The sequence below is a fragment of the Schistocerca piceifrons genome, chromosome 11, assembly GCF_021461385.2.
Source record: "Schistocerca piceifrons isolate TAMUIC-IGC-003096 chromosome 11, iqSchPice1.1, whole genome shotgun sequence".
NCBI classification, from domain to species: Eukaryota; Metazoa; Arthropoda; class Insecta; order Orthoptera; family Acrididae; genus Schistocerca; species Schistocerca piceifrons.
In genome coordinates this window covers 25,701,704-25,715,687 of record NC_060148.1, presented here as the reverse complement: position 1 = coordinate 25,715,687, position 13,984 = coordinate 25,701,704, and the positions used below count along the sequence as shown (strand labels likewise).

At 45.5% G+C, this 13,984-nt stretch overlaps 1 protein-coding gene across 1 annotated transcript in view; it reads right to left on the bottom strand.

The window, feature by feature from the left end:
* Positions 1–13,984, bottom strand: part of LOC124720151 (probable cationic amino acid transporter) — a 444,710-nt gene that overhangs the window by 74,757 nt on the left and 355,969 nt on the right. The window contains exons 7-8 of the mRNA XM_047245457.1: positions 8,673–8,797; positions 179–327 (exon numbers count right to left, since the gene is read on the bottom strand). Of these exons, the coding sequence (XP_047101413.1) occupies positions 179–327; positions 8,673–8,797 (274 nt within the window). The remainder of the gene's footprint in view (positions 1–178; positions 328–8,672; positions 8,798–13,984) is intronic.

Sequence of the window (13,984 nt, the reverse complement as noted above, 5' to 3'; positions counted from 1 at the left end):
ACCGCCTAAAAAGCATCCACAGACTGGCCGGTTCACCAGATCTCGACACAGGTCCGCCGGGCGGATTCGTGCCGGGGACCGGGCACTCCTCCCCACCCGGAAAGCAGTGCATTAGACCGCACGGCCAACCGGGCTGACATGCTGAGTGGTTACTGAGCGAGGTGTGGGCCGGACTCACCTGACCGTTGCTGAGGTTCTCCTTGGTGGGCGAGCCGCGGATGGGCGTCCGCAGCGACTGGGGCAGCAGCTCCACCAGGTTGGTGGAGTGCGGCTGGTAGCGCAGGATGAGCACGCACGTCGACACCAGCGTGTACGCCAGCAGCGTCCCTGCCACACACCACAGCAAGTCTCGCACTTGCAGCACTGCCAAATCTGTTCATCAGTCCGAGCCGACCCACCTGCCGTACACTGAAGGGCCAAAGAAACTGGTATTCGAGTGCCATACCACGTCATGTTGCGGCACTTCTGCGTGCCTGCGGGGGCCCTACACGGTATTAGGCAGCTCTACCACTTTCTTTGGCTCTCCAGTGTACAGATGCTGTGAGAGCATGCACATTGGATCATCAAGACATTTTTTACCTTTTCAGAATGGATTCACGAAATGTATTCCACTTGTAGGTCTTCAAATGGTTCAAATGGCTCTCAGCACTATGGGACTTAACATCCGAGGTCATCAGTCCCCTAGAACTTAGAACTACTAAAACCTAACTAACCTAATGACATCACACATCCATGCCCAGAGGCAGGATTCGAACCTGCGACCGTAGCAGCAGCGCGGTTCCGGACTGAAGCGCCTACAACCGCTCGGCCACAGCGGCTGGGTACTTGTAGGTCTATTTTGTGACTTAAGAGAATACGATGTCAAATACACTATGTGATCAAAAGTACCCGGACGCCTGACTGAAAATGACTTACAAGTTCGTGACGCACTCCATCAGTAATGCTGGAAATGAATATGGTGTTGGTCCACCCTTAGCCTTGATGACAGCTTCCACTCTAGCAGGCATACGTTCAATCAGGTGCCGGAACGTGTCTTGGGGAATGGCAGCCCATTCTTCACGGAGTGCTGCACTGAGGAGAGGTATCGATGTCGGTCGGTGAGGCCTGGCACGAAGTCGGCGCTCCAAACATACCAAAGGTATTCTATGGGATTCAGGTCAGGACTGTGTGCAAGCTAATCCATTACAGGGATGTTATTGTCGTCTAACCACTCCGCCACAGGACATGCATTTTGAACAGGTGCTCGATCGAGTTGAAAGATGCAATCGCCATCCCCGAATTGCTCTTTAACAGTGGCAAGAAAAAAGCTGCTTGAAACATCAATATAGGCCTGTGCTGCAAAACAACAAGGGGTTCAAGCCCCCTACACGAAAAACACGACCACACCATAACACCACCGCCTCCGAATTTTACTGTTGGCACTACACACGCTGGCAGATAACGTTCACCGGGCATTTGCCATACCCACGCCCTGCCATCAGATCGTCACATTGTGTACCGTGATTCGTCACTCCACACATTGTTTTTCCACTGCTCAATCTTCAAATGGTTAAGTTCCTTACACCAAGCGAGGCGTCGTTTGGCATTTACCGGCATGATGTGTGGCTTATGAGCAGCCGCTCTACCATGAAATCCAAGTTTTCTCACCTCCCTCCTATCTGACATAGTACTTGCAGTGGATCCTGATGCAGTCTGGAATTCCTGTGTGATGGTCTGGAAAGACGTCTGCCTATTACACGTTACGACCCTCTTCAACTGTCGGCGGTCTCTGTCAGTCAACAGACGAGGTCGGCCTGTACGCTTTTGTGCTGTACGCGTCCCTTCACGTTTCCACTTCACTATCACACCGGAAACAACGGACCCAGGAATCTTTGGGAGTGTGCGTACAGACGTATGACGCAAGTGACACCCAATCACCTGACCACGTTCGAAGTGCGTGAGTTCCGCGGAGCGCCCCATTCCGCTCTCTCACGATGTCTAATGACTACTGAGGTCGGTGATACGGAGGCAGTAGGTGGCAGCGCAATGCACCTAATACCAAAAACGTATGTTTTTGGGGGTGTCCGGACAGTTTTGATCACGTAGTGTATGTACTTACTGCCGGGCGGAATTACGACTGTCTGGAAGACTTTTTTCTCCTGCAAGGAGCCTGGGACATTTTTACGACCACCCAACTGCAGTAGATATGAAAAATAGAATAAGGCTATTATTTTTAAGTGCCATTGCTTTCGGCGGTCCTCTATGTAATGCTTCTTTTTTTGAACCTGATGAAAAAGGAACATTTGTGACTGCAGCAGTATTCAGTTGCTTTCCAGATATGTCTGAAGCACTGTCAGTGGTTGAAGGGCAGAAATTGACGATATACAGCTGACTGCAGAAAATTATGAGAGATCATCAGCATCCGTGGGTTTGCACTGTACCGTGGAGGGATTTCGGTGCCTTGGCGGATATATAGCTCGTCGGTTCAGGCAGTACGACAGAACATTAGCCACACCTACTGAAGTGCTAATATCTGTTTCACGAGAAAACTCTGTCAGCTGGTTGTGCGTGATTCCTAAGGGAAGTTTACTTGTGCCTTCAGAAGCATGGCTTGAGACAGTAAGCGAATTCGATGTGACTTTTGCTCAGCCTCATGGCAGACAATTTGTCTAGAGAAAGGGCCGTCATTACGAACTTGCGTGCATACTTGCTGAGCTGTTCCTCAATATACACGAAGAGATAATTAGAAGTTCCGCTAGAACTCGCACATTTATTCCTTTGTGCTGGCTTTAATTAAAAGACAGAGTAAGCATATCTGAGATACCAGAACGAGATTTTCACTCTGCAGCAGATGTGCGCTGATATGAAACTTCCTGGCAGATTAAAACTGTGTGTCGGACCGAGGCTCGAACGCGGGACCTTTGCCTTTCGCGGGCAAGTGCTCACCTCCAACTGCGCAACGCTACGCGCTGTTCACATCCAACTGCCCAACACTACACTGGTGAATATTACAACAATGCCAACCAGCCACAGACTGCACACAGCACAGCCAGTGAGTGATTTTCATACAGAGCGCTAGGTGACGTTACCAACATAAAAACCTAAACAGCCTACTTACACAGTTTTGCACGTCCCAAATCACAGGCAGAAGGAGCCCACTGGCCAACCTAGTGTGTTATGAGTACGTGATGTGAAGTGGGGCCCATGGCTAAACGGAGGCACACGGCAGCATATAAATAGGTGTGGGTTTCTAACGAGATTCATTCAAGTGTGGCAGCTCTCCTGGACGGCGTCGCGTGTCACACCACCAGCTACACGCAGCGTTCCAGTCCACGGCGGGTCGCCAGTTCGACTCTCTGAGGCCGACGTGGGGATGGTAGCAAGCCAGCAGGATGGGAACCAGGTTTTAAATAGTAAGACATTTCCAGGGGCAGATGTGGACTCTGACCACAATCTATTGGATATGAACTGTAGATTAAAACTGAAGAAACTGCAAAAAGGTGGGAATTTAAGGAGATGGGATCTGGATAAACTGACTAAAGCAGAGGTTGTACAGAGTTTCAGGGAGAGCGTAAAGGAACAAATGGCAGGAGTGGGGGAAAGAAATACAGTAGAAGAAGAATGGGTAACTTTGAAGGATGAAATAGTGAAGGCAGCAGAGGATCAAGTAAGAAAAAAGACGAGGGCTAGTAGAAATCCTTGAGTAACAGAAGAAATATTGAATTTAAATGATGAAGAGAGAAAATATAAAAATGCAGTAAATGAAGCAGGCAAAAAGGAATACAAACGTCTCAAAAATGAGATCGACAGGAAGTGCAAAATGGTTAAGCAGGGATGGCTACAGGACAAATGTAAGGATGTAGAGGCTTATCTCACTAGGGGTAAGATAGATGCTGCCTACAGGAAAATTAAAGAGACCTTTGGAGAAAAGAGAACCACTTGCATGAACATCGAGAGCTAAGATGGAAACCCAGTTCTAAGAAAAGAAGGGAAAGCAGAAAGGTGGAAGCAGTATATAGAGGGTCTATACAGGGGCGATGTACTTGTGGACAATATTATGGAAATGGAAGAGGATGTAGATGAAGATGAAATGGGAGATACGATACTGCGTGAAGAGTCTGACAGAACACTGAAAGATCTGAGTCGAAACAAGGCCCCCGGAGTAGACAACATTCCATTGGAACTACTGACGGCCTTGGGAGAGCCAGTCCTGACAAAACTCTACCATCTGGTGAGCAAGATGTATGAGACAGGCGAAATACCCTCAGACTTCAAGAAGAATATAATAATTCCAATCCCAAAGAAAGCAGGTGTTGACAGATGTGAAAATTACCGAACTATCAGTTTAATAAGCCACGGCTGCAAAATACTAACACGAATTCTTTACAGACCAATGGAAAAATTAGTAGAAGCCTACCTAGGGGAAGATCAGTTTGGATTCCATAGAAATATTGGAAGACGTGAGGCAATATAGACCCTACGACTTATCTTAGAAGCTAGATTAAGGAAAGGCGAACCTACGTTACTAGCATTTGTAGACTTAGAGAAAGCTTTTGACAATGTTGACTGGAATACTCTCTTTCAAATTCTAAAGGTGGTAGGGGTCAAATACAGGGAGCGAAAGGCTATTTACAATATGTACAGAAACCAGATGGCAGTTATAAGAGTCTAGGGGTATGGAAGGGAGCAGATGGTTGAGAAGGGAGTGAGACAGGGTTGGAGCCTGTCTCCGATGTTATTCAATCTGTATATTGAGCAAGCAGTGAAGGAAACAAAAGAAAAATTCGGAGTAGGAATTCAAGTCCATGGAGAAGAAATAAAAACTTTGAGGTTCGCCGATGACATTCTAATTCTGTCAGAGACAGCAACGGACTTGGAAGAGCAGTTGAACGGAATGGACAGTGTCTTGAAAGGAGGGTATTAGATGAACATCAACAAAAGCAAAACGAGGATAATGGAATGTAGTCGAATTAAGTCGGGTGATGCTGAGGGTATTAGATTAGGAAATGAGACACTTAAAGTAGTAAAGGAATTTTGCTATTTGGGGAGCAAAATAACTGATGATGGTCGAAGTAGAGAGGATATAAAATGTACACTGGCAATGGCAAGGAAAGCGTTTCTGAAGAAGAGAAATTTGTTAACATCGAGTTTAGATTTAAGTGTCAGGAAGTCGTTTCTGAAAGTAGTTGTATGGAGTGTAGCCTTGTATGGAAGTGAAACATGGACGAGAAATAGTTTAGACAAGAAGAGAATAGAAGCTTTCGAAATGTGGTGCTACAGAAGAATGCTGAAGATTAGATGGGTAGATCACATAACTAATGAGGAGGTGTTGAATAGGATTGGGGAGAAGAGAAGTTTGTGGCACAACTTGACTAGAAGAAGGGATCGGTTGGTAGGACATGTTGTGAGGCATCAAGGGATCACCAATTTAGTATTGGAGGGCAGTGTGGAGGGTAAAAATCGTAGAGGGAGACCAAGAGATGAATACACTAAGCAGATTCAGAAGGATGTAGGTTGCAGTAGGTACTGGGAGCAGCTTGCACAGGATAGAGTAGCACGGGGAGCTGCATCAAACCAGTCTCAGGACTGAAGACCACAACAACAACAACAACAACAACAGAATTTTCTTTGGTTCTCTGCCAGATCTCTTGTGAGGTGTGACGTTAGCGAGGGTAATTGGCGGGGGTACTACGTCAGTTGTGGCTAAGTTGGAGATTTGAGTCGCTCAGGATATCTGGATGGCCGACGTGGTCAAGGCGACCATTCACGAGATTATAATCATGAGTGACGATGTCGTCGGCTCAACTAGGAAACGTGTAGGGCGTATGCTGAACGGTGAGCTCCGAAACACTTCTGCCTGCAGCAGCATTTCACTCTGTGGTCAGGAGCGAGTCAGATAGCTGCCTAACCAGCCCGCTTAACAGAATGGGCAAGCCTGCAGCCTGCGCGTTCTGTGACGAGGCTTGGACGCGCAACCCCTCGTCGTCCACTCTGGTTGACTGTCGTCCAGACTCTTTCCACGGAGGCTCACGTCAGCAGGTCGACAACGAGCGAGCTTCGCCATTTCCAAGACGCTCGTTGCCAGGCGGCAGTCCATAACAGTCTGACCATCCTCAAAACCGCCCATGTCAGTAGACTTCCCCATTTGTAGTCCCTGTCGTCGATCGATTGCATCTCCGTTCGTCTGTATTCCACTTATATGCGTTCCTTACCGCTTTGTATGCCTACAACACTACCAGGTGGCATTCAAAGCTGTCGTGTGAAGTGGCCGTAGTTGAGCCGCGGTAAAATTTGCTGTTTTGAAGAGCGCGCCGCAGCGCGTAGTGTGAAGCAGCGCCCTCCGTTTCTGGCGGTGCCGCCGCTGTGGCAATCGCAGCGTAGGTGTCTCCCTCTGGCGGGAAAGGGGAAAGGTTGCCTGCTCACGTGCATTTAAGGGGCGCTATGAGCTCGCCAGTTTCCCCCCGAGTCCTTTTGTACTCCCCTCCTCTGCCTTCCCCACTCCCTGGCACATCTGCTCAGCACCCTCCACCCCTCTTATGGATCCTCCTCTTCCATTGGCTCCTTTCCCCCCCTCCCCCTTCACTTTTCACTTTTCCTCTACTTCCCCCCCCCTTTTTTCCCGTCATCTGATCAGTTTCCCCCCACCTGCTCTCGGGTGTGGTATGTCATATTTGTGCCAACTTTTAGTGCAGTGTTTAAGTGAGTGTTCAGCGTTGTGCGTCCTTCCACAGTGTTAGGAACAGAAATCATGCTGTTGCTGGGTGTGCTTTTTATATCTCTTGCGAACAGAACCCAGACTGTCGCCGTGTTTTTTTAATTGTCTGTCTATTATTTTTCTGCTTCCTGTGTATTTTTATTAGCATCATCCACCCTGTGTTTTATGTTTTACTCTCCAGAAGTTTCTGCCATTTTACCTTTAAGTCACAGATTTTCTCGCCAACTGTTATTATTTTTTATTATCTTCATCTTTTTAAAACAAATTCTGTAGGCTCAAGAGCGGCGTAATAAGCTGCTGCCAGCCCGCCCCCTTTAGGGGGAATCGAAACTCAATAAAGGAAAAAAAAAAAACTCGCCAGTTGGGGGTGAGTCTGATCAGTTGGTCAGCCGGGTCAGTGTGGGGCAGTCAGTGTCTGTCTGTCGTCCGGAGTGCCAGTATGTGTTAGGCCGTCAGTCTGCTCGCGTTTGTTTAAGCAATGATCATTGGCGTTCGGATCGATCGGTTGGTCGGTCGCGCACTGAGACACGAGATGACTTGTCCGCCTTGAGCGTCGGCGCATGTGAGGTCGCCACGTGAGTCCAGTGGGCCGCGGCGTATAGCGAGGGGTAGTGACTTCGCGGCCGACACGAGAGCAGCAGGAGTCAACCCACGACGTCGGTCTGGCCGGCGCGAGCTGCGACGCCGTGAGGCGGGAGATCGGCGCGCCTTCCTGCGTCTGTTGAAGCGGCTGGCAGCGGACGGTTCGGGAGAGCGATTTGGGGGTGCTGCGCCAGGTCTTCGCCATAAATCGATCGCAGCCGCAGTTATTAGAAGTTAAGTGATTCGAGATATCTTGTTTCATTTCACTTGTTTTCTTGGTCAGTCTCTCGTCCCCAGCTTGCTCGTCTGTCTCTCGTCCGCATTTGTAGGCAGTTAGTGTCTGTTGTCGGTCTGCCGTACGTTAATAGCTGGCTCTGTCATGTTTGTCGGATTCGGTGTTAACGAATTTATTGCTTGAAGTGTAACGGCCGAATTCCTGAAATATGTTTTTATCTTGCCTATCATCTTGAGAGGCGGTATATATGTAATGTAGAGCATGTTTGTATATTTTATGTAAGACTGCATTTCATGGGTTTTTATTCAAATGGTCATTTTAGTATATAAAGTTGCCACACTTCCACCGTAAGGTTTTTTTTAAAAATCGAGTTGCACTTTCGGTGGCAAGTAATTTTTTTAAAATATTAGTGTTCTGTACCATTTCCATCCCTCCTATGGGGTGCGTAATTTATGTGCTGTTAAAATTTTTAGTTTAAAATAATCTAGTGTGTTCCAGATTCGGACCAGTGTAGTCTTTCAGAGGTCGTCGTGAGCGGTCGTGACTACGGCCGTGTCAAAAGGGAGCGGCAAGGTTCTCAGCCCTAAAGCTCATACTGTCAAAATTTGTTCTTTCTGCCTCTCAATAAATTGTAACTTGATATTTAGAGGGTGCTTTCTGATTATAATTTTAAATCTGTTCAATAAAAAAGGGCTTCTAGGAATAAAATTTCCATTTGTTGAAAAATATTTAATTTGTTTTCATCAGTTACCCACTCGCAACTACTTCCACGCCCACATAGTGTGCTTAAATGTGTTAATGTTCTTGATGAATCGCTAGTAAATAAAGTAAATTCTTCAAAAAAGGTTTTGAAAATAAATTCACGGTTCAATAGTGCTTTCGCTCATCAGTGAATCTGAACATACAGACACTATGACCTTAGTAATTGGTTACTAAGCCTTCATACTCTAGTCGATATCGGCCAGTACCAAGTAGCATTAGTGAGTAATTCCTCGGTACTTGCAGTTTCGGAAGACGAGTCCTTGCTAGAGCCGAGTGAAGGCAGTCACTGATCTAAAACAGCGAGTCAGGAATTACAGGAACCAGTATTACATCGATAATAGATAACGGGTGTATCGATTTGTTAAGGTTTGAAGCACTGCAGGCGGGGTCAGTACTCACCAATGGACATCATCTCGACCAGCACCTCAAGCTGGATGAGCAAGGCTGCCAACGCAGCGGCTATCCCAGAGCTGAAGGTTGCTATGGCTGGGGTTCCCGTAGCCTGCCACACGCGAGACAGTGTCCTGTAAACAACCACAACACACATTAATTTACAAAACAATTTTCGTCGTTAATTAAGGGTCTGCGTATGGCATAGACCCAGCTCTGGACGTCCGCTGAGTGGCCTTTTAACACGGATCACGTTTTATGCTTTGCCGGATAGATGACGGCTGGCGTGTAAAGCAGAAAACGTCTGTAAGCAAAGAACGAATGAGTGTTTTCGTCTGGGGAATGTTTTCAAAAATGGTTCAAATGGCTCTGAGCACTATGGGACTTAACATCTGAGGTCATCAGTCCCCTAGAACTTAGAACTACTTAAACCTAACTAACCTAAGGACATGACACACATCCATGCCCGAGGCAGCATTCGAACCTGCGACCGTAGTGGTCGCGCGGTTCCAGACTGAAGCGCCACCCCGGCCGGTGGGAATGTTTTCGTGGTATTCCGTGGGTGATCTCGTCATTCTCGAAACCACAATGTATCCACAGAAGTATGCATCTATCCTTGGGGATCATGTCTACATCTACATGGATACTCTGCAAATCACATTCAAGTGCCTGGCAGAGGGTTCATCGAACCACCTTCACAATTCTCTATTATTCCAATCTCGTACAGCACGCGGAAAGAAGGAACACCTATATCTCTGATTTCCCTTATTTTATTGTGGTGATCGTTCCTCCTTATGTAGGTCGGTGTCAACAAAATATTTTCCATTCGGAGGAGAAAGTTGGTGACTGGAAGATTCAGTCGCAACGAAAAACGCCTTTCTTTTAATGATTTCCAGCCCATATCCTGTATCATTCCTGTGACACTGTCTCCCCTATTTCACGGTGATAAAAAACGTGCTGCCCCTCTTTGAACTTTTTCGATGTACTCCGTCAGTCCTATCTGGTACAGCATCGTGCAGCAGTATTCTAAAAGGGGACGGACAAGCGTAGTGTAGGCAGTCTCCTTAGTAGGTCTGTCACATTTTCTAAGTGTCCTGACAATAAAACGCAGTCTCTGGTTAGCCTTCCCCACAACATTTTCTGTGTGTTCCTTCCCATTTAAGTTGTTCGTAATTGTAATACCCAGGTATTTAGTCGAATTTACGGCCTTTATATTAGACTAATTTCTCGTGTAACCGTAGTAAACGTGTTCCTTTTAGCACTCATGTGGATGACCTCACAGTTTCCGTTATTTAGGGTCAACTGCCACATTTTCGCACCATTCAGATATCTTTTCTAAAGCGTTTTGCAGTTTGTTTTGATCTTCTGATGACTTTATTAGTCGATAAACGACAGCGTCATCTGCAAACAACCGAAGACGGCTGCTCAGATTGTCTCCAAACTCGTTTATATAGATAAGGAACAGCAAAGGGCCTATAACACTACCTTGGCGAACGCCAGAAATCACTTCTGTTTTACTTGATGACTTTCCGTCAATTACTACGATCTGTGGCCTCTCTGACAGGAAATCACAAATCTAGTCACATAACTGAGACGATATTCCACAAGCACGCAATTTCAGTACGAGCCGCTTGTGTGGTACAGTGTCAAAAGCCTTCCGGAAATCCAGAAATACGGAATCGATCTGAAATCCCTTGTCAATAGCACTCAACACTTCATGTGAATAAAGAGCTAGTTGTGTTTCACAGGAACGATGTTTTCTAAACCCATGTTGACTGTGTGTCAATAGACAGTTTTCTTCTAGGTGATTCATAATGTTCGAACACAATATATGTCCTAAAATCCTGCTGCATATCTACGTTAACGATATGGGCCTGTAATTTAGTGGATTACTCCTACTATCTTTCTTGAATATTGATGTGACCTGTGCAACTTTCCAGTCTTTGGATACGGATCTTTCGTCGAGCGAACGGTTGAATATGATTGTTAAGTATGACGCTAATGCATCAGCATATTCCGAAAGGAACCTAATTGGTATACAGTCTGGACCAGAAGACTTGCTTTTATTAAGTGATTTAAGTTGCTACACTACTCCGAGGATATTTACTTCTACGTTACTCATGTTGGCAGCTGTTCTCGATTCGAATTCTGGAATATTTACTTCGTCTTCTTTTGTGAAGGCATTTCGGGAGGCTGTGTTTAGTAACTCTGCTTTGGCAGCACTGTCTTCGATAGTATCTCCATTGCCATCGCGCAGAGAAGGCATCGATTGTTTCTTGCCGCTAATATAGTTCACATACGACCAGAATCTCTTTGGATTTTCTGCCAGGTTTCGGGGGAAAGTTTGTTATGGAAACTGTTATAGGCCTCTCGCATTGAAATCCGCGTTAAACTTTGAGCTTCTGTAAAAGATCGCCAATCTTGGGGATTTTGCGTCTCTTTAAACTTGGCAAGTTTGTCTCGTTGTTTCTGCAACACTGTTGTAACCCGTTTTTTGTACCAAGGACGATCAGCTCCGTCTTTTGTTAATTTATTTGGTATAAATCTCTCAATTGCTGCCGATACTATTTCTTTGAATTTAAGCCACATCTGGTCTACACTTGTATTATTAATTTGGAATGAATGGAGATTGTCTCTTAGGAAGCCGTCAACTGAATTTTTATGCGCTTTTTTGAATAGGTATGTTTTTCGCTTATTTTCAGAGGATTTGGGGATTATAATATTCAGTCTCGCTACGACAACTCTGTGTTCACTAATCCCTGAATCGGTTTTGATGCTCGTTATTAACTCAGGGTTATTTGTTGGTAAGAGGTCAAGTGTATTTTCACGACCGCTTACTATTCGCGTGGGCTCATGAACTAACTGCTCGAAATAATTTTCAAAGAATGCATTTAGCACAATTTCGGATGATATTTTATGCGTACCTCCGGAATTAAACATGTATTTTCGCCAACATATCGAGGCTAAATTAAAGTCACCACCAACTATGAGTCGGGCACGTGTTTGAAATCAAACTCAACTTTTCTTTGAACCTTTCAGCAACTGTATCATCTGAATTAGGAGGTCGGTAAAAGGATCCAATTATTAATTTAATCAGGTTGCCAACAATGACCTCTGCCCATACTAACTCACAGGAAGTGTTGTTGTTGTTGTGGTAATCAGTCCTGAGACTGGTTTGATGCAGCTCCCCGTGCTACTCTATCCTGTGCAAGCTTCTTCATCTCCCAGTACCTGCTGCAACCTACATCCTTCTGAATCTGCTTAGTGTATTCATCTCTTGGTCTCCCTCTACGATTTTTACCCTCCACGCTTCCCTCCAATACTAAATTGGTGATCCCTTGATGCCTCAGAACATGTCCTACCAACCGATCCCTTCTTCTAGTCAAGTTGTGCCACAAACTTCTCTTCACCCCAATTCTGTTCAATACCTCCTCATTAGTTATGTGATCTACCCATCTAATCTTCAGCATTCTTCTGTAGCACCACATTTCGAAAGCTTCTATTCTCTTCTTGTCTAAACTATTTCTCGTCCACGTTTCACTTCCATACAAGGCTACACTCCATACAAATACTTTCAGAAACGACTTTCTGACACTTAAATCTATACTCGATGTTAACAAATTTCTCTTCTTCAGAAACGCTTTCCTTGCCATTGCCAGTGTACATTTTATATCCTCTCTACTTTGACCATCATCAGTTATTTTGCTCCCCAAATAGCAAAACTCCTTTACTACTTTAAGTGTCTCATTTCCTAATCTAATTCCCTCAGCATCACCCGACTTGATTCGACTACATTCCATTATCCTCGTTTTGCTTTTGTTGATGTTCATCTTATATCCTCCTTTCAAGACACTATCCATTCCGTTCAACTGCTCTTCTAAGCCCTTTGCTGAAGTATCTACTTCAATTTCGCTACAAGATAAACTACTTGTTGCATGCGGTTAGTTCATCTTCGGCATGGTGGCAATCACCAGCAACACAATGGAATGTGTCTGCAGTCTGGAGCCGAGCGACCGCTACGGTCGCAGGTTCGAATCCTGCCTCGGCCATGGATGTGTATGATGTCCTTAGGTTAGCTAGGTTTAATTATTTCTAAGTTCTAGGTGACTGATGAGCTCAGAAGTTAAGTCGCATAGTGCTCAGAGCCATTTGAACCATTATTTTGAATGTGTCTGCGTGTGTGGTTCAAACAACTCCAGGATGAGTTTGCCATCCTCCCTTGACCACCAGACTCCCCAGATTTAAACATATCCGAGTATCTGTGGGAACACCTCAGCAGGGCTGTTCGCGGCATAGACCCTCAACTGAGAAACGTAGGGGAACTTGCCACGACACTGGAGTCGCCATGAATCCACATCCTCTGAGAACCTTCCAGAACCCCATTGCCTCTCTTCCTTCACGTCTTGCACCGGTCCGCTACTGCAAAAGTGGTTATTCAGGCTTTTGGCTGGTGGTCACATAAACGACACTGGACATATGTACACTCATCAAAAAAGTCCCCCCTGCTCTCCATACACACAGACGCATTAAAAAAAGTTAAGCATTAATTCCAATCCCAAAGAAAGTAGGTGATGACAGATGTGAAAATTACCGAACTTTTAATTTAATAAGCCACGGCTCCAAAATACTAACACGAATTCTTTAAGACAAATGGAAAAGCTGGTAGAAGCCGACCTCGGGGAAGATCAGTTTGGATTCCGTAGAAATGTTGGAACACGTGAGGCAATACTGACCCTACGGCTTATCTTAGAAAATAGTTTAAGGAAAGGCGAACCTACTTTTCTAGCATTTGTAGACTTAGAGAAAGCTTTCGACAATGTTGACTGGAATACTCTCTTTCAAATTCTGAAGGTGGCAGGGGTAAAATACAGGGAGCAAAAGGCTATTTACAATTTGTACAGAAACCAGATGGCAGTTATAAGAGTGCAGGGGCATGAAAGGGAAGCATCGGTTGGGAAGGAAGTGAGACAGGGTTGTAGCCTCTCCCCGATGTTACTCAATCTGTATATTGAGCGAGTAGTAAAGGAAACAAAAGAAAAATTCGGAGAAGGAATTAAACTCCATGGAGGAGAAATAAAAACTTTGAGGTTCGCCGTTGATATTGTAATTCTGTCAGAGACAACAAACGACTTGCAAGAGCAGTTGAACGGAATGGACAGTGTCTTGAAGGGAGGATATAAGATGAACATCAACAAAAGCAAAACGAGGATAATGGAATGTAGTCGAATTAAGTCAGGCGATGCTAAGGAATTAGATTAGGAAATGAGACACAGTAGTAAAGGAGTTTTGCTACTTGGGGAGCAAAATAACTGATGATGGTC